General features: G+C 42.5%; 1 protein-coding gene across 2 annotated transcripts in view; it reads right to left on the minus strand.

Moving 5' to 3' along the window:
* The window catches only part of KHDRBS1 (KH RNA binding domain containing, signal transduction associated 1), a 24,133-nt gene extending 8,523 nt beyond the window's left edge, over window positions 1–15,610 (minus strand). Inside the window, exons 1-5 of one of the 2 annotated variants that reach the window (XM_041417655.1) lie at window positions 15,397–15,610; window positions 7,039–7,166; window positions 4,891–5,007; window positions 2,652–2,798; window positions 361–1,191 (exon numbers count right to left, since the gene is read on the minus strand). In XM_041417655.1, coding sequence (XP_041273589.1) covers window positions 742–1,191; window positions 2,652–2,798; window positions 4,891–5,007; window positions 7,039–7,166; window positions 15,397–15,505 — 951 coding nt within the window. In that variant the 5' untranslated portion in view covers window positions 15,506–15,610 and the 3' untranslated portion in view covers window positions 361–741. Of the gene's footprint in view, window positions 1–360; window positions 1,192–2,651; window positions 2,799–4,890; window positions 5,008–7,038; window positions 7,167–15,396 lie in introns of those variants that run through there. The other variant, XM_041417656.1, reaches the window with a different exon arrangement.
* Window positions 15,611–15,615: the final 5 nt, after the last annotated feature.

Genomic DNA, 15,615 nt, shown 5'->3' on the forward strand with positions numbered 1-15,615 from the left:
TCCAAGATCCCAGCCCTGCACCTCCAGGAGATGTTCCCACAATGCCAGGGATGCCAGGAGGATCCGTGGGGGAGAGCCCAGGCAGGTCTGAGCCCACAGCTCCTGTCTACAGGGCAGTGAGCCCACAGGAGGGAACCCTGCAGTGTTCCCACCCCAAAGGGCCCCTTCCAAAGCCAGGCTGGCTTTTCAAATCCTGAAGGATGCAGACTGTGCCTGGCAGGTCCTTGCAGATCCTTCCTTGGGGACTAAAGGGCCAGAGGAGATCACCCAGAGCCATCCCAGGGCTCCCTGGAGCTCCCCAAACCATCCCAGAGCTCCCTGGATTCAGCCCAGCCTAAGCTGGGAGCTGTACACAATTCAGATTAGCTAAGCTTTGCCTACGGAGTCAAACTGGCTCACAGAGCCAAGGAGAGGCTCCTCGTGACACTTAAATCCAATTCTTGAGCAGATCTAGAGTCAGGCTCAGGGTTTGTGAGGATAAAATAGCTGTAAACAAAGAAATAAATCTGATACACAACTTTGGGCAGGGAATTTCACTCCAAAGGACCCTCCCACCCACCTGGATCACCCCAGATCCCTCAGGACCACTGAGGACATGGGCAGGGACACTGCAGGCAGCAGGAAAAGCACCAGCCCATGGATCAGGGAGTGAGGCAACAGTTTTAGTGCCGATTTATCCCCAAGCTTTGCCAGAAAGATGCCAGCCCAGAGGTGGGAATTCAAACTGAGAGGATGGGAATTTCAGACTGAGAATGCTGAGGGGTTACAGCACACACAACACATTTCAAACTGAGAATGCTGAGGGGTTACAGCACATCCATCACCAGCCAGGCCCGTTTCTGAGATGTTCATGGAACTATTTATGAAACCATTTATAAAACCAGTCATGAAACCATTGTTTAAACCCATCCCAAACCCCCCCGGGTCGGATGACGCCCCAAACACGGAGCCAGAATCCCCCAAGCCAGGTCTAGCCAAGCAGCAGCTTAACCCCTCTGAGAGCTCAGCTGTGGGTGAAAGGCAGCATTGCCAGGGCTGGGATTTTTGGGAATACCTTGGCACAGGGGGAGGGGGAGGTGGGGCTGCCCCCTGGCCCCTCCCGGGGACGCCTCGGCCGCGGTTGGGCTCCGGGACCCCGTTGAGATAGGAGAGCTCCAGGAACTGCTCCTGGCAGATATCATCCATCATGTCCTGCAGGAAGGACAGAAATAAGGATAAAAATAAGGATCAATAAGGATATAAAGGGTCAGCTCCAGAGAACAGCTCTGGGACGTCACAGGCTGCTGCGCTGGGATGAAATGACTGCATGGACCTCAATAAAATCTGGTTTTTCTGCAGCTTTCTCCAAGATCCCAGCCCTGCACCTCCAGGAGATGTTCCCACAATGCCAGGGATGCCAGGAGGATCCGTGGGGGAGAGCCCAGGCAGGTCTGAGCCCACAGCTCCTGTCTACAGGGCAGTGAGCCCACAGGAGGGAACCCTGCAGTGTTCCCACCCCAAAGGGCCCCTTCCAAAGCCAGGCTGGCTTTTCAAATCCTGAAGGATGCAGACTGTGCCTGGCAGGTCCTTGCAGATCCTTCCTTGGGGACTAAAGGGCCAGAGGAGATCACCCAGAGCCATCCCAGGGCTCCCTGGAGCTCCCCAAACCATCCCAGAGCTCCCTGGAGATTCCAGAAGGACCCCAGTGATTCCTGAGTCACCCCAGAGCTTCCTGGAGATCCCAAAACCATCCCAGTGCCCCCTGGAAGATCCCAAAACCATCCCAGTGATTCATGAACCATCCCAGAACCTCCCGGAGATCCCAGCACCGTCCCAGAGCTCCCTGGAGATCCCAGCACCATCCCAGTGATTAGCACCATCCCAGTGATTACTGGAGATCCCAAAACCATCCCAGTGATTCCATCCCAGTGATCCTGAACCATCCCAGAACCTCCTGGAGATCCCAGCACCGTCCCAGAGCTCCCTGGAGATCCCAGCACCATCCCAGTGATTACTGGAGATCCCAAAACCATCCCAGTGATTCCTGAACCATCCCAGAACCTCCTGGAGATCCCAGCACCGTCCCAGAGCTCCCTGGAGATCCCAGCACCATCCCAGTGATTACTGGAGATCCCAAAACCATCCCAGTGCCCCCTGGAAGATCCCAAAACCATCCCAGTGATTCCTCAGTCACCCCAGAGCTCCCTGGAGATCCCAAAACCATCCCAGTGATTCCTGAACCATCCCAGAACCTCCTGGAGATCCCAGCACCGTCCCAGAGCTCCCTGGAGATCCCAAAACCATCTCAGAGCTCCTTGGAGATCCCAGAACCATCCCAGAGATGCCAGCACCATCCCAGAGCTCCCTGGAGATCCCAAAACCATCCCAGTGATTCCAGAACCATCCCAGAGCTCCCTGGAGATCCCAAAACCATCTCAGAGCTCCTTGGAGATCCCAGAACCATCCCAGAGATGCCAGCACCATCCCAGAGCTCCCTGGAGATTCCAGAACCATCCCAGAGATCCCAGCACCATCCCAGAGCCTCCTGCAGATCCCAGTGCTGATCTCCCACCGGATGTCTGAACTTCCCCGTTTCTTTCCCTAATTTAGGAACCAATTTTCATTTGAATTTTAATTTCGGGAGAGACTCCTTCAAGGAGCAGGGAACTCACAGGGACCAGGAATTTCTTGACCTCCTCCATGGCGTGGGCCATGAGGGCGTAGGCCTCGCAGGGGGGCCCGAAGACCTCGATGAAAACGTGCAGGTCCATGTTGAGGTGCGCGTACTTGGGATCGCCGCCCTTGCGCAGCTCCTCCTCCTGGAAAAAAACAATTATTTTATTTTATTTTATTTTAATTTAATTTATTTTAATTTTTATTTGGGATCCCCACCCTTGCGCAGCTCCTCCTCCTGGAAAAAAACAATTATTTTAGTTTATTTTATTTTAATTTAATTTATTTTAATTTTTATTTGGGATCGCCGCCCTTGCGCAGCTCCTCCTCCTGAAAAAAACCCAATTATTTTATTTTATTTTATTTTAATTTTTATTTGGGATCCCTGCCCTTGCGCAGCTCCTCCTCCTGGAAAAAAAACAATATTTATATTTATATTTTATTTTATTTTATTTTATTTTATTTTATTTTTTTTTATTTTTTATTTTTTATTTGGGATCCCCGCCCTTGCACAGCTCCTCCTCCTGCAGAAAACCCAGAATTATTTTATTTTATCTTATTTTAATTTTCATTTGGGATACCCCCCTTTGCAGAGCTCCTCCTCCTGCAGAAAACCCACAGAATTATTTTAGTTTATTTTATTTTAATTTTTATTTGGGATACTCCCTTTTGCGCAGCTCCTCCTCCTGAAAAAACCCATAGAATTATTTTATTTTATTTTAATTTTTATTTGGGATCCCCGCCCTTGCGCATCTCCTCCTCCTGGAAAAAAACCAATTATTTTATTTTATTTTATTTTAATTTTTATTTGGGATCCCCGCCCTTGCGCAGCTCCTCCTCCTGAAAAAAACAATTATTTAATTTTATTTTATTTTAATTTTTATTTGGGATACCCCCCTTTGCAGAGCTCCTCCTCCTGGAAAAAAAACAATTATTTTATTTTATTTTAATTTTTATTTGGCATCCCCGCCCTTGCGCAGCTCCTCCTCCTGCAGAAAACCCAGAATTATTTTATTTTATCTTATTTTAATTTTCATTTGGGATACCCCCCTTTGCAGAGCTCCTCCTCCTGGCAGAAAACCCACAGAATTATTTTAGTTTATTTTATTTTAATTTTTATTTGGGATCTCCCTTTTGCGCAGCTCCTCCTCCTGAAAAAACCCATAGAATTATTTTATTTTATTTTAATTTTTATTTGGGATCCCCCTCTTTACAGAGCTCCTCCTCCTGCAAAAACCCCAGCAGAATTAGTTTATTTTATTTTTATTTTAATTTTTATTTGGGATTTCCACCTCCTGCTAAAAGGCCCAGCAGAATTATTTTATTTTCATTTTAATTTTAATATTTTTAAAATTTTATTTTTATTTGGGATCCCCCTCTTTACAGAGCTCCTCCTCCTGCAAAAACCCCAGCAGAATTAGTTTATTTTATTTTTATTTTAATTTTTATTTGGGATTTCCCCCTTTGTAGAGCTCCTCCTCCTGCTAAAAGGCCCAACAGAATTATTGTACTTTTATTTAATTTTAATTTTGTTTTTATTTTATTTTAATTTTATTTTGATTTTATTTTTAGTTGGGATTCCCCCCCCCCCCCCCCCCCCCCCCTTTGCAGAGCTCTCCCTCCTGCAGAAAAAACCCAGCAGAATGATAAAAAATGGAATTTGTAAAGAATTTTTCAATTTTACAGGAAGCTTCCATGGTTCTGTACACCCGTGTGTACAATTTTTTTTTTAAGATATCTTGAAGACATTTCTGTTTCTCAGGCTGTTTTGCAGTTATTTAAGAAGTTCCAAAGAAGCTGAAAGTATAAAACCTTTTGTGCTGCTCAAGTAAAATCAGAATTAAGCTACAGCTCTGCCCAAAATAAGCAAGAAGAAATAAAAAGAATATTTTTCATATTCTTTTCATATTTTTTTGCTGTTTAAAAACCCCTCCTGGTACTTTGTCATTCAAAATTATTCAAATTTTTTGTGCCCAAAAATTATCAGGCACACATTGCTCCAACATTTCCACTGAACCAGAAGAATTTAAATATTTTAGAGCAGCTAAAAAAAGAGATTTTTAACTTTTTACAGAGAGGAAAAATATCCCTTTAGTGAATGTCCCTTCAGGAGAATAATCCTTATTTTATCAGCTTTTAAATTCATATTTAATTAAAGATTTTTCTTGTTTAATTTTTAATAAAATGCTTGGAGAGCTGCTAATTGTCACCCTTAAATGGGATTTTGTTCTCCCTTACCTTGGCTTTGTCCCTCATGGAACCTTTCCCCAGTACAGAGATTTTAGCACCAGTTTCTTCCTGAAGTCTCTTAATGGTGTTGCCTTGGGGTCCCAAAATCTTCCCAACGAAGTTGAACTGGAAATTAAGGAAAAAAAAACCAAAATAAATCAGCTCCAGAGCTCAAAAATGTCAATAATTTTTTTTTTTTTTTAATGTTGTGTCAGTTGATTTAAAAAAAATAAAAATCACATTTAATTTTTTCCTCGTTTAAGCAAAAAATGTATAGGGAAATTTAAGGTTTGAAAGGAGAATTTAAGATTTGAAGAGAAGATTTAAGTTTTGAAAGGAAAATCCAAGTTTCAAAAGGAAAATCCAGGTTTCAAAAGTAAAATTCAAACTTCAAAGGAAAAATTAAAGTTTTGAAAAGAAAATTCAGGTTTCAAAAGAAAAATTCAGGTTTCAAAAGGAAAATCCAGGTTTCAGAAGGAAAATTCAAACTTCAAAAGGAAAATTCAAACTTCAAAGGAAAAATTCAAGTTTTGAAAAGAAAATCCAGGTTTCAAAAGCAAAATTCAAAATTAATTCAAGCTTCAAAAGGAAAACTCAAGTTTTGAAAAGAAAATTCAAATTTCAAGAGGAAAACTCAAGTTCCAAAAGGAAAATCCAGGCTTCAAAAGGCAAATTCAAGTTTCAAGAGGAAAATTCAAGTTTCAAGAGGAAAATTTAAGTTTCAAGAGGAAAATTCAAGTTTCTAACCTTTCTTTTAATGAAAAACCAAGCTAAATTAAGTGGTTCAATCCCAACATCTGCAGCAGCTTTGCAGCAAACCTTTAAGGAATTAAATGCACAAAAAAATTCAAGTTTTGAAAAGAAAATTCAGGTTTCAAAAGGAAAATTCAAGCTTTGAAAAGAAAATTCAGGTTTCAAAAGGAAAATCCAAGTTTCAAAAGGAAAATCCAGGTTTCAAAAGGAAAATTCAAAATTAATTCAAGCTAAAAAAGGAAAACTCAAGTTTTGAAAAGAAAATTCAAATTTCAAGAGGAAAACTCAAGCTTCAAAAGGAAAATCCAAGCTTCAAAAGAAAAACTCAAGTTTCAAGACAAAAATTCAAGTTGCAAGATGAAAATTTAAGTCTCAAGAGGAAAATTCAAGTTTCAAAAGGAAAATTCAAGCTTCAAAAGAAAAATTCAAGTTTCAAGAGGAAAATTCAAGTTGCAAGATGAAATTTTAATGAAAAACCAAGCGAAATTAAGTGGTAAAGGAAAACTCAAGTTTTGAAAAGAAAATTCAAATTTCAAGAGGAAAACTCAAGTTCCAAAAGGAAAATCCAGGCTTCAAAAGGCAAATTCAAGTTTCAAGAGGAAAATTCAAGTTTCAAGAGGAAAATTTAAGTTTCAAGAGGAAAATTCAAGCTTTGAAAAGAAAATTCAGGTTTCAAAAGGAAAATCCAAGTTTCAAAAGGAAAATCCAGGTTTCAAAAGGAAAATTCAAAATTAATTCAAGCTAAAAAAGGAAAACTCAAGTTTTGAAAAGAAAATTCAAATTTCAAGAGGAAAACTCAAGCTTCAAAAGGAAAATCCAAGCTTCAAAAGAAAAACTCAAGTTTCAAGACAAAAATTCAAGTTGCAAGATGAAAATTTAAGTCTCAAGAGGAAAATTCAAGTTTCAAAAGGAAAATTCAAGCTTCAAAAGAAAAATTCAAGTTTCAAGAGGAAAATTCAAGTTGCAAGATGAAAATTCAAGTTGCAAGATGAAAATTTAAGTTTCAAGAGGAAAATTCAAGTTTCTAACCTTTCTTTTAATGAAAAACCAAGCTAAATTAAGTGGTTCAATCCCAACATCTGCAGCAGCTTTGCAGCAAACCTTTAAGGAATTAAATGCACAAAAATGCAAAGAAAGCTGCACCCGTGGAATTGGCTGCTCCAGAAGCCACGATCCCAGCTCTGCAGCACCACTTACCCTGCAATATCCCAAAAAATTCAATATATTACAAATAAAATCCCTGCAGGCCTGGAGAAAAACCCAAACTACTTCTCGTTTTTCGAAAGAAATCTCTTGGATTTTGGATGAAAAAGCAGATTTAATTCCTGCTGCTGCTTTGGCAGCCAGAAAATCCCACAGAAAAGAGGAAAATCTCTGGGATTTTGTGATTTTTTCTGGCCTCACCTTGGGGTACTGCTTGACAGGGATCAGAACTCGTTCCTTCAGTTTCATATTCTTGTGGGAAAATAAATCCAGGTAGTTTTCTTCTTCATCCTTTTTTGTTGTCTCACCCTTCTGAATTTTTTCAATTTCTAAATAAAAAGAAAATTATATAATAATAGAAATAGATAATAATAATAAATAGATAATAATAAAAAATATGTAATAATAAATATATATAATAATAAATATATAATAATAAAAATATATAATAATAGAAATATAATATAAAAATATTATTATAAATAGGAATATAAATAATAGAATTATCAATAATAATCCAAAAATAATAATGTAAAATATAAACAATAATATAAAATAATATAAATATTAGAAATATAAGCAAACTATATATATTATTATTAATAATATAAATAATAATATAAAAATAGGGCTTCTTTATCTTTTCCTTAAAGAATCATAAGATCAGAGATGGAATCACAAGAACAAAACCCTACAAATGCCAGAAGGAAATTCCTCTGCCTTCCCTTAAATCTGCAAAGAAACCAGCCCAAAATACATACAATTTTAATTTATTTTTGCTAAATTGGGACAGAAATCTGCAATTTTTTATCACCCAACTCACATTTATTTAAAATCTGCCCTTTAATTAGTGGTGGCAACACCTCCAGGCAGATGAGTTTTGGTAAAGTTGAAAATATTCCCAATAAATAGCATTGGAATGGTGGGACTTGGAATGGAATTGTTAGGAATAGAAACACCAGTTTTTAATTTATTATTTAATATTAAATATCTGATTTAATTTTTAAATTTTTTTTTTGTTATTTCCTAGCCCAGTGTGGTGTGGGTTAGAAAATTCTCCCAGCTTCATTTCACTAAATAAATTCAGATTTCTCACCCAAACCATTGTTAAGTGGGTTTTAAACCCTGATGTGTGGGATCTAAAATAGAATTATTTGGAATAGAAACACCAGTTTTTAATTTATTTTTAATATTTAATTAAATATTTGATTTAATATTTTTATGTAATTTAATTTTTTTTTTCCTAGCCCAGTGTGGTGTGGGTTAGGAAATCCTCCCAGCTTCATTTGATGAAATAAATTCAGATTTCTCACCCAAACCATTCCTAGGTGGGTTTTAAACCCTCAGGTGTGGGATCTAAAATAGAATTATTTGGAATAGAAACATCAGTTTTAAAATTTCTTATTTAATTTAATTTTTAAATTAATTTTTAAACTAAAATTTTAAATTTGTTTTATTTCCTAGCCCAGTGTGGTGTGGGTTAGGAAATTCTCCCAGCTTCATTTGATGAAATAAATTCAGATTTCTCACCCAAACCATTCCTAGGTGGGTTTTAAACCCTCAGGTGTGCAGCCATAAAATCGAGTCCCAAAAATCCTTAATTCAACAACACAACCCCAAATATTTCATCTCCCAAAATTAAGATTTTTTTTGCTTGTGGTGAATTAAAAATGAGTTTTAAAACCCCAGTGAGGTGGCCTGGGACAGCCCCAATTACCTGCTGGAATGAGGTCATTAAGGGAAATTAATTAGGGACTGGCAGACCCAGACCTGCTGGAAATTCAGATTTCACAGGAGATGGAAAATCCTCTCCAGGCATTTCCGAGTTAATAATTCCATTTCCCCCTGGATTTCCCTTTTCAGGGATAATAAAATCACAATTTTTATTTCAAGGCCAACAAATCCAGGAGAAGTTCCCCCAAGTTTGGAGTCAATCCATTGTTAACAACCCCAAATTCCTGCTCATCCTTTGGTCCAACAGAAAAAAAAAAACCAAATTGATCATAATAAATCACATCATAAATATCCATTAAATCCTGATTTCAGGCTCTTTATCAGGAGAGGTGAAAAATCAAATTGTGTCATTTCACCAACAAACCCAAGGCTTGTAAATTGAATTTCTGAGCATTTTTCCTAGGCAAAAAGACACTTCCCAAGGCTTGTAAATTGAATTTCTGAGCATTTTCCAAAGGAAAGAGAGACTTCCCAAGGCTTGTAAATGGAATTTCTGAGCATTTTCCAAAGGAAAGATACTTCCCCCGACGTGTAAATAGAATATTTGAGAATTTTTCCTAGGGAAAGATACTTCCCAAGGCTTGTAAACTGAATTTCTGAGCATTTTCCAAAGGAAAGAGACACTTCCCAAGGCTTGTAAATGGAATTTCTGAGCATTTTTCCTAGGGAAAGAGACACTTCCCAAGGCTTGTAAATGGAATTTCTGAGCATTTTTCCTAGGGAAGAAGACACTTCCCAAGGCTCATAAATTGAATTTCTGAGCATTTTCCAAAGGAAAGATACTTCCCAAGGCTTGTAAATGGAATTTCTGAGCATTTTCCAAAGGAAAGAGACACTTCCCAAGGCTTGTGAATGGAATTTCTGAACATTATTCCTAGGGAAGAAGACACTTCCCAAGGCTCATAAATTGAATTTCTGACATTTTTCCTAGGGAAAGAGACACTTCCCAAGGCTCATAAATTGAATTTCTGAGCATTTTCCAAAGGAAAGAGAGACTTCCCAAGGCTCATAAATTGAATTTCTGAGCATTTTCCAAAGGAAAGATACACTTCCCAAGGCTTGTAAATGGAATTTCTGAAAACATCTGTGAAAATGCATCCTGCAGACTCACAAGAAGTGTTCCTTACACACGCCCCCAGAACAAAAACCCCCTCAAGCTCCCTTGGTAAAACCGAACGAAACGCGCATTAATTACTGCTAAACTCAAAGATTAAAACGCAATTAAGCACGGGGATTTCCTGCCTCCTGGAAGCAGCCTGGAGAGCTCTGCAGACCAGTGCATCCCAGTTGAGAGGCAGCAGAATCCATCCCTGCCTGCTGCCGCAGCTGCAGGAACAGCTGGAATTGGCTGGGAGGCCACGGGAACGCAGAGAGTGACGGGAAGGAAACGGAATTCAAACCAGGCGGCGGCAGCTCCGCGCCTGGGAACGCAGAATGTAAGGAGGAAGGAGCAGAGGGATTCCAAGCTCGGGGAATTCCAGGATCTGGGAATGCCAAACTTTGGGAATTCCAAACTTCTGGGAATTCCAGGCTCTGGGAATTCCAAACTTTGGGAATTCCAAGCTCTGAGAATTCCAGGATCTGGGAATGCCAAACTTTGGGAATTCCAAGATCTGGGAAATCCAGGCTCTGGGAATTCCAAACTTTGGGAAATCCAAACTTTGGGAATTCCAAGCTCTGAGAATTCCAGGATCTGGGAATGCCAAACTTTGGGAATTCCAAGATCTGGGAAATCCAGGCTCTGGGAATTCCAAACTTTGGGAATCCCAAGATCTGGGAAATCCAGGCTCTGGGAATTCTAAGCTCTGGGAATTCCAGGCTCTGAGAATGCCAAACTTTTGGGAATTCCAAACTTCAGCAATTCCAAGCTCTGGGAATTCCAAACTTTGGGAAATCTAAGATCTGGGAATTCCAAACTCTGGGAATTCCAGGATCTGGGAATGCCAAACTTTTGGGAATTCCAAACTTTTGGGAATTCCAAGCTTCAGCAATTCCAAGCTCTGGGAATTCCAAACTTTGGGAAACCTAAGATCTGGGAAATCCAGGTTCTAGGAATGCCAAACTCTGGGAATTCCAGGATCTGGGAATGCCAAACTTTGGGAATTCCAAGCAGGCTCTGGGAATTCCAAGCTTCAGCAATTCCAAGCTCTGGGAATTCCAAGATCTGGGAAATCCAGGCTCTGGGAATTCCAGGCTTCAGCAATTCCAAGCTCTGGGAATTCCAAACTTTGGGAATTCTAAGATCTGGGAAATCCAGGCTCTGGGAATTCCAGGCTCTGGGAAGGTCAAACTCTGGGAATTCCAGGCTCTGGGAATTCCAAGCTCTGGCAATTCCAGGCAGCCCCAGGCCCAAGGAGAGCCTGGAAGGAGGTGCGGAAGGATAAAATCCCGGCGGCGGTGCCCTGGATGTGACACCAGGAGCAGCTGTGGGACACCCGGAAGGCCAAGGTGTCCACAGCTTCCCACTCCAGAGGATTTTTGGGAGCAGGTTCCCTGCTTGCCACGGGGAATGTCAGCAGCTGGCAGCACGAGTGGCTTTTCCAGGGATTCCTGAGGGGCAGGGATGGGCTCAGCAGGATTCCCAGGGGGCAGGGAAAGCTCAGCTGCTGCTCCTGAGCTATTCCTTAGGAATCAAAATCCATGGAAATGCCAGCCTGCAGCTCAGCTGGGCTCTGGGAGAACATTGGTTTGTCAGAATGAAAATGTCACCTGGAAAATCAAGCAGAATGATCCCTAAAAAAATCCTAAACTCCAAAGAATTTGGGGGTGGCACCTCTGAGGAAAGCAGAGCCTCCTCCTCCATCCTTCCCTGCTGCCCAGCTGGTTTTTCTCGGGAAGGGGAAGCAGTTCCCAGCCAGATTCCAAGAATTTGGCAATCCTAATCCCACTGTTTCCCACCCCAAAATACATCCCCAGCCTGGGATTCCAGCCTGGCACTCCTGGGCAGGCAGCTCTGCTGGGAAGGGAGGGCACTGCCAGGAGAAGGGGAGGGAAAGGTGAGATTTGGGATGTGGCACAGCGGGGACAAACTCCTGGGATGGCAGCGGGAACGGGAACGGCCACGGCAGCAGGAATGGCCACTGAGGTGGGAATGGCCACTGAGGTGGGAATGGCCACTGAGGTGGGAATGGGAATGGCCACAGCTCTGGGAATGGCCACTGAGGTGGGAATGGGAATGGCCACAGCTCTGGGAATGGCCACTGAGGTGGGAATGGCCACTGAGGTGGGAATGGGAATGGCCACAGCTCTGGGAATGGCCACTGAGGTGGGAATGGGAAGGTGGGAATGGGAAGGTGGGAATGGGAAGGTGGGAATGGGAATGGCCACAGCTCTGGGAATGGCCACTGAGGTGGGAATGGGAAGGTGGGAATGGCCACTGAGGTGAGAATGGGAAGGTGGGAATGGCCACTGAGGTGGGAATGGGAAGGTGGGAATGGCCACTGAGGTGGGAATGGGAAGGTGGGAATGGGAATGGCCACAGCTCTGGGAATGGCCACGGCGGTGCCAGCAGTTGAGAACATTGCCATGGCTGAACAAAACAGAAGTTGAAAAGTGCAAAGTGAAATGATTCCAGAACAAGCCAGCCTGAGAGAGCTGGGGACAGCTCCAGGCGGCAGCTTGGGGACAGGATATCCATTGGAAGGACAGGAATTGAGGGAATCCCTGTCAGGAGAGCCTGGACTGCCCGTGGAACCAGCTTCAGGGTGACCCCTCTCACCCAGCGACCTCAGCCCTCTCCAATAATCCCTGCTTGGCTCCCAGGAGCCACCACCCACCCGTGGGACATTCCCAGCCCTTCCCCATTCCAGGGATGCACAGCCTGGATCTGGCCTGAATCCAGCAGGGAATTCCGTGGGGGAGTCCCCCAGCACCTCCAGCTGCTCCTTCCTGCCCCCATTCCCACCCCTCCTGGAATGCCACAGCTCACACATCCTTGGGATGCTCAGCTCTTTTCCCGTGGTTTCTCCATGAAATAAAACCGGCTAGAATTCCTAAAAAAATCCCAAAACCCCACAGCTGGCTGACACACAGGTGGGATATCTCCCTTTTCCCAAAGCAGGGAAGCAGAGAGGGTTGTGCACTTCACACCTCCCCTGCTCTTTCCACAGCATAAACACAAAGGAAAAAAGAAAAAAAAAAAGGATTTTCTTGTTCCTATGGAAAAGGAAGGTCACACAGACCCCAAATGCCAGGAGGGAAATGTGGATTATATTTGAAAATGCAAGAAATCCCAATTTTCAGTTTCTCTTTAGGATAACAGAACCCTCAGTGCAGCCACTTCCATACCAGAGTCCATGGAATTAATAAGAATCCCTTCACTGCCAGGCCTTTGCTCCCAAGAAAAGCCAAAAAAAAATTATAAATACCCCTTTAAAAATATAAAACCACCACAGTATTTTCGACAACTTGATGTTGTTTAAAAGAAATGAACACAGAATTCCAGCAGGGCTCCCTCCCTGAGGCAGGCAGCCGGAGCAACTTCCACTCCTGGGAAGGAAAAAAAGGCTGGAATAAAAATTCTGCTGACAGCCAGGATCATCCCTGCCTCTGGAAATCATTTTGGTGGAGCTGTGCTGGCTCTGTGCATCACAGAGCTGAAATTCCAAGGAATCCTGAGCACTCTGGGGCTCATCCAGGCAAAAAAAAATTCCCTAAATCCACCATTTTACCTCAAATTCTTCCTCATTGCTTTCCTGCTCGGCTCACCCTGACCTGGGACTGGGAACGCTCCCAAAAAAAAATTAAAAAGTGATTTTCAAAATACCCACGGCTGGAGCTGCTCCAGTTTTAAATCTCTCGAAGCTGCAATCATTAAATTAATAAAAAATTAATTAATTTTTTAAAAACCCCTCCTAAATGCCTGTTCCACCCTCAGGTGGAGGAGGCTCTGCAGGATGCTGCTTTTGGGTGGGAATTTGCAAACTCCTCGGGTTTCCTTCGCCTGGGAGGCGTCAGAGCTGAAGAATTTCGTTAATCAGGATCATTAAACTGATGGAAAATCGGATTATAAAACTCATTTATTGAGATCAAGGTGCTGCTGTGATGGGTTGTTTGCACAATGGGAGAGACAGCAATTCCCAAGAATTATTCCTTGCATAAAACAAGCTCCTAAAACCTCCAGAGCTGCACCAAAACTCTGCTTTTTTTAAGCCCCGGCAAAATAAAGAATTAAAAAAAGAGCAGGCGGAGAAAGAAAGAATTTTTAAAATTCCAATTAATAGTTTTAAATTGTTAATTAAAAATAATTGAATTAAATAAAGTATTCTTAAATAAATCATTATTGAATAAATTATTAAAATCTGATCAATTAAAATAAAATTTAATGATTCAATTAATTAAAATAATTTAGATATTCCAATAAATATAATTTAAAATCCCAATAAAAACTAAAAAATTAAACCAATAAACAATACTATTATTAATAATAGTAATGATAGTAATATTATTAATAATAAAATAATAAAAATAAGAATAAAATAATAAAAATTAAATCATAATAACGTTAATAATTATGATGATGAGGATAACAATTTTAAGAGCAGGTGGAAAAAAAAATTTTTAAAAAGCACAAGTGGAAATTAATAATGATAATGTTAAAAGCAGGAGGAAAAAATAAATAATTTTTAAAAGCACTAGTGGAAATTAATAATGATAATAATAGTAGTAGTAGTGGTAATAATAATAATAATAATAATAATAATTACTATTATTATTAATATTATTGCAGGTGGGAAATAAATAATTTTTTAAATCACCGGTGGTGATGAAATCTGAGCAGATCCTTGCTCTGGGAGCCTCCCAGCACACAGAGGTTGGCAATATTTGAACCGGTTCCCGTTTTTGGCAGCGGAACGGGCCGGGGCTGCAGGGGGAGATCCGGGAACAGCCGGGCCGAGCCGGGCCGGGCACAGCCGAGCCGAGCCGAGCCGAGCCGGGCACAGGCGAGTCCAGCCGAGCCGGGCCGAGCCGACCCAGGCCGGGCCGAACCAAGCCGAGCCGCCAGGACTGGGCAGCGCCGGGAAGGAAGGCTCGGCTGGGCTCAGAACAAAGCCTGCCATTTCCAGCCCAGCTCGGCACTCCCAGCAGGGAAAAATCCCCGCCCGGTACAAAAGAACCATTTTAAGGTTCTTTTTTAGCTCCTCTGTCCCCAGGGGTGGGAGGGCTGCCCTGATTTCGCCGAGGACAGAGCTGCTTTTCTTCCCCACAGCTGTTTTTTGGGGTTTTATGGGAATCGCGTTACCCGATATTTCGGTGTTTAACCCTTGTCAGTAAGGACAGGAGCTGTCCCCAAAGCAGGACAGGTCACCAGAAGGGGCCAAGGGGACATTCCACCCCCGGACTGCCACCCTAGGAACTGGAAGGAGCTCGGGGATGGGCTGGTGACGAACGGGGCATCGCTTGTTTCTCCCTCAACACAAAATAATTAAAAACCTACCCTGTATCTCACACTACTACCCATATCACCATCCCAAACCTTGAAAAACAAATCCTACAAAAACAGAATATCCCTAAAAACCCCATTTTTTTTAAAATTATAATTGTGACCATCAAAATTATCATTATTTATTAGCGTATTTACCATTACCGTCACGTTTTATTTCAATTATTAAACGCTTCTCTCATGGGTTTTCATTCTCTTCATTCTGCCTGGCTGAGGCCACACCACAACCAACACAATAAAACCACCAATAAAACACACGCAGAACTCGCTGCTCTGCGGATTAAGCTGCGATCACACAGGGAAATATCTCATTTTAACCCCGTCTCGCTCCGGAGCCACAACGGCCACCGGGACCCGCTGCCCGCCCGTGCCCGCCCCGGTACCTGCGCTGAGGAGCTGCATGGCGTGCGTGAAGGACGGGTCCAGGCTGTCCTTCTCGGCCATCAGCTCGGGCAGGTACTTGTTCTCGGGCTCCATCTTGCCGCCAACCATACCGCCCGAACCACCGGAGCCTGAGGCCCCACCGGCCCCACCGGGAGGCGGCTGCGCTCCGCTGGCGGCCCCGCGGGCCCCTCCGCCACGGGGCGGTCGGCGCGGCTGCG

The sequence above is a fragment of the Onychostruthus taczanowskii genome, unplaced genomic scaffold (genome assembly GCF_017590055.1).
Source record: "Onychostruthus taczanowskii isolate IOZ18803 unplaced genomic scaffold, ASM1759005v1 scaffold56, whole genome shotgun sequence".
NCBI classification, from domain to species: Eukaryota; Metazoa; Chordata; class Aves; order Passeriformes; family Passeridae; genus Onychostruthus; species Onychostruthus taczanowskii.